This window comes from Ceratina calcarata, unplaced genomic scaffold (genome assembly GCF_001652005.2).
Source record: "Ceratina calcarata isolate Rehan_Ccalc_2016 unplaced genomic scaffold, ASM165200v1 scaffold589.2, whole genome shotgun sequence".
NCBI lineage: Eukaryota > Metazoa > Arthropoda > Insecta > Hymenoptera > Apidae > Ceratina > Ceratina calcarata.
In genome coordinates, this window is record NW_017177119.1 from 14795 (window position 1) to 17311 (window position 2517).

Genomic DNA, 2517 nt, shown 5'->3' on the forward strand with positions numbered 1-2517 from the left:
TACAACAAAATCTGTTAAATATTACAGTTTGCAATTAGTTTTCGTATCGGGCGCCGTAGCGACACCGCTCGAGTACAAAGAGTTAATGTTTCTATTGATTTCAAGATTGATTAACTTTTTTCTGATATTTCGACTACTTTCTGTAACAGTGCATAATACCTATATTCACAAGAAATATTAGAGAAGCATTTAGGACTGTGAGTTTGGGTAGGAGGATGTGGTTGAGAATATATGCAGCCACTAGATTCCCTTTTATGCCTATCTATGGTGGCTTCCCTGTGAAGTTAACGACATACGTTGGCGAACCAATTCCATACGATGGAAATCTCACACCTGAGGAGCTACAAATGAAGGTTGAAAGAAGTTCAGAATTAACAATAACTAGACTGCTGATTTCTATACAATATAAAACATTCGTGATATTTAAAAATTTACCATACTGTCGATATTCTACTCAATTCTAAATATTAGTCTTTATATTTTCTGCGCGATCTAAAAATAAAATATTAAGTGACAAAATTTCGCATTTTTCAGGTCGCTGGTGCGCTCAATGATCTGATAAGTCAGCATCAAAGAATACCTGGGAATATATCATTGGCTTTATTAGAGAGGGTGTATAAAGCAAAGAAAAAGGAATCATAAGTATTAGCATTTACTATAATATTCTAACGTTTTATCTCATCAAGCCAAGAACTATTACCGTACTTTATTAAGTTTTCGGAAGTTATACATTTTACTCACGGCGCTGGTTGTTAATCGTCGAACGACATTTATCGAACTTAAGAGCTTGTGAAAGTTGAGGTCCATTCCTTCCAAGCGAGATCGTACTTAAGTTTTAAATCTAATAATAGTCCGTCTTCAGTTATCGCGTAGAATTTTTATATGTTAAATTTTTTTATATTTTATCTATACAGAGTTTGTCAAATAAATATCGGGGCAATTGTGTTTGGCCTTACGCGCAATTAGTGACTGGGCGCATCGTCACAATAAGCGTCCAGGCATCGGCGATAGTCCCGATACTTATCGGACAAACCCTGTACGACTAACAAAGTGTTAATTCATTTTATACATATCGTTTTTACTACAATCGATGATGCTATTCGGACAATTTGTATATGTATTTTCTATTGTCAGCATTTAAGGTACGATTGTGATCTTTTCGTAATTCCATGAAATGTCAGCACTAATATTTATTCTTTTATTTATTAACTTTATACAAGAGGAGAAGAGAATAAAGGTCTGAAAAACTGATATCTATTTATATTATTTTAAACACCGGCAATACTCATGTTTCATTCTTTGTATAAAATAAATTAGAGTTAAGTATACAGTAATTAAGTAAAATAGAAGTGAGGCAAGATTGAGTGAGTCGTGTACGAAAACGAACTCATTTCTTGGGTGCAATGAACGATTTATTCAAATTTACCGGGACCGGAAACGTCCTCATCGATCGTTGCCTGTCAACCGGAAGAATCGTCAACTGCTGCGAACCTGGCGGCGGCTTTACCAGTTAAAATTCCTTTTCCGAGTCCCGAGGGTATCCGCTCGTTCGGGTTCGGGTATCTTGTTATATTCAGCGAACGGCATTGCACTGGTTGGTGTACCTATCGTTTTTTGCCAGCCACCCACAAGGGATCACGTTCACGCGAATTCTGTTTACCGGCGCGGAGTAATAGACTCGATTAAATAAAACTGATCCGCCTGTTCGTCGCCGACCCGTTTTTCGTGTCATAAAATACGTAGTCATGGGCGTGGATGTGGAAGTTCTTTCTCCCGGAGACGGTAATTATTCTGCACACGATATATTCCGCTATCTCGCGTTTTACTTATCGCATCGCCTGTCCCTCCCGCTTCACCTCGTTGTCTCCCAAAGATCTCGTGTTTCCATCGATTTCGACGTAATTTCGGTCACCCGTTTCTTCGCTAATACCGGAAAATATAATCGCCGATGCATATTTATTTACAATCGGCAATCTGTTAATAGCATCCTTCCTCGCCGGTCTCCACCAAATAAGGCGATTTCGATCCTTGCCGTTCGATAGAATTACGAAAATCCGATTTCGTACAATAATAACGTAACAGTCTTTTTTTCTAATGGTGTTCCGTCTGTGTAGGTCAGACGTATCCGAAAACCGGACAGACCGTAGTCGTTCATTACACAGGTGAGCCATTTTTTATGTCCACGTGAACGCGTGGAGAATACTTCGAATTTATTAAAATACATTTTCAATCAATCTTGATTTAAGTGTAACGTAATAGAAATGATTTATAGATTTATTTCTGAATGTAATTTAGTTTCGCATCGTCATGATCGTTTTCAGGGACTCTCGATAATGGGAAGAAATTCGACTCCAGCAGGGACCGCGGAGTGCCATTTAAATTCAAAATAGGTAAAGGAGAAGTTATTAAAGGTTGGGACCAAGGAGTTGCTCAAATGTGTGTAGGAGAACGTGCTAGGTTAACTTGTTCACCAGACTTTGCCTACGGTAGCCGAGGACATCCAGGAGTATATCCTTT

At 38.3% G+C, this 2517-nt stretch overlaps 2 protein-coding genes across 2 annotated transcripts in view; both read left to right on the forward strand.

The window, feature by feature from the left end:
• Positions 1-139: 139 nt before the first annotated feature.
• On the forward strand, positions 140-1251 carry LOC108629849 (transmembrane protein 68-like). The gene is made up of 2 exons (XM_018032757.2): positions 140-353; positions 535-1251. Exons 1-2 carry the CDS (start codon positions 216-218, stop codon positions 640-642), a joined length of 246 nt encoding a protein of 81 aa, XP_017888246.1. The 5' UTR covers positions 140-215; the 3' UTR covers positions 643-1251.
• A 261-nt stretch (positions 1252-1512) lies between these two features.
• Positions 1513-2517, forward strand: part of LOC108629852 (12 kDa FK506-binding protein-like) — a 2144-nt gene continuing 1139 nt past the window's right edge. Inside the window, exons 1-3 of the mRNA XM_018032759.2 lie at positions 1513-1782; positions 2115-2162; positions 2322-2508. Of these exons, the coding sequence (XP_017888248.1) occupies positions 1746-1782; positions 2115-2162; positions 2322-2508 (272 nt within the window). The 5' untranslated portion in view covers positions 1513-1745. The remainder of the gene's footprint in view (positions 1783-2114; positions 2163-2321; positions 2509-2517) is intronic.

Excerpts from the sequence above, each read along its gene's own strand:
- LOC108629849 (XM_018032757.2), top strand. The coding sequence starts at position 216 with ATGTGGTTGAGAATATATGCAGCCACTAGATTCCCTTTTATGCCTATC. Across the intron at positions 354-534 it reads CTGAGGAGCTACAAATGAAG|GTCGCTGGTGCGCTCAATGA; the intron begins GTTGAAAGAAGT and ends CGCATTTTTCAG.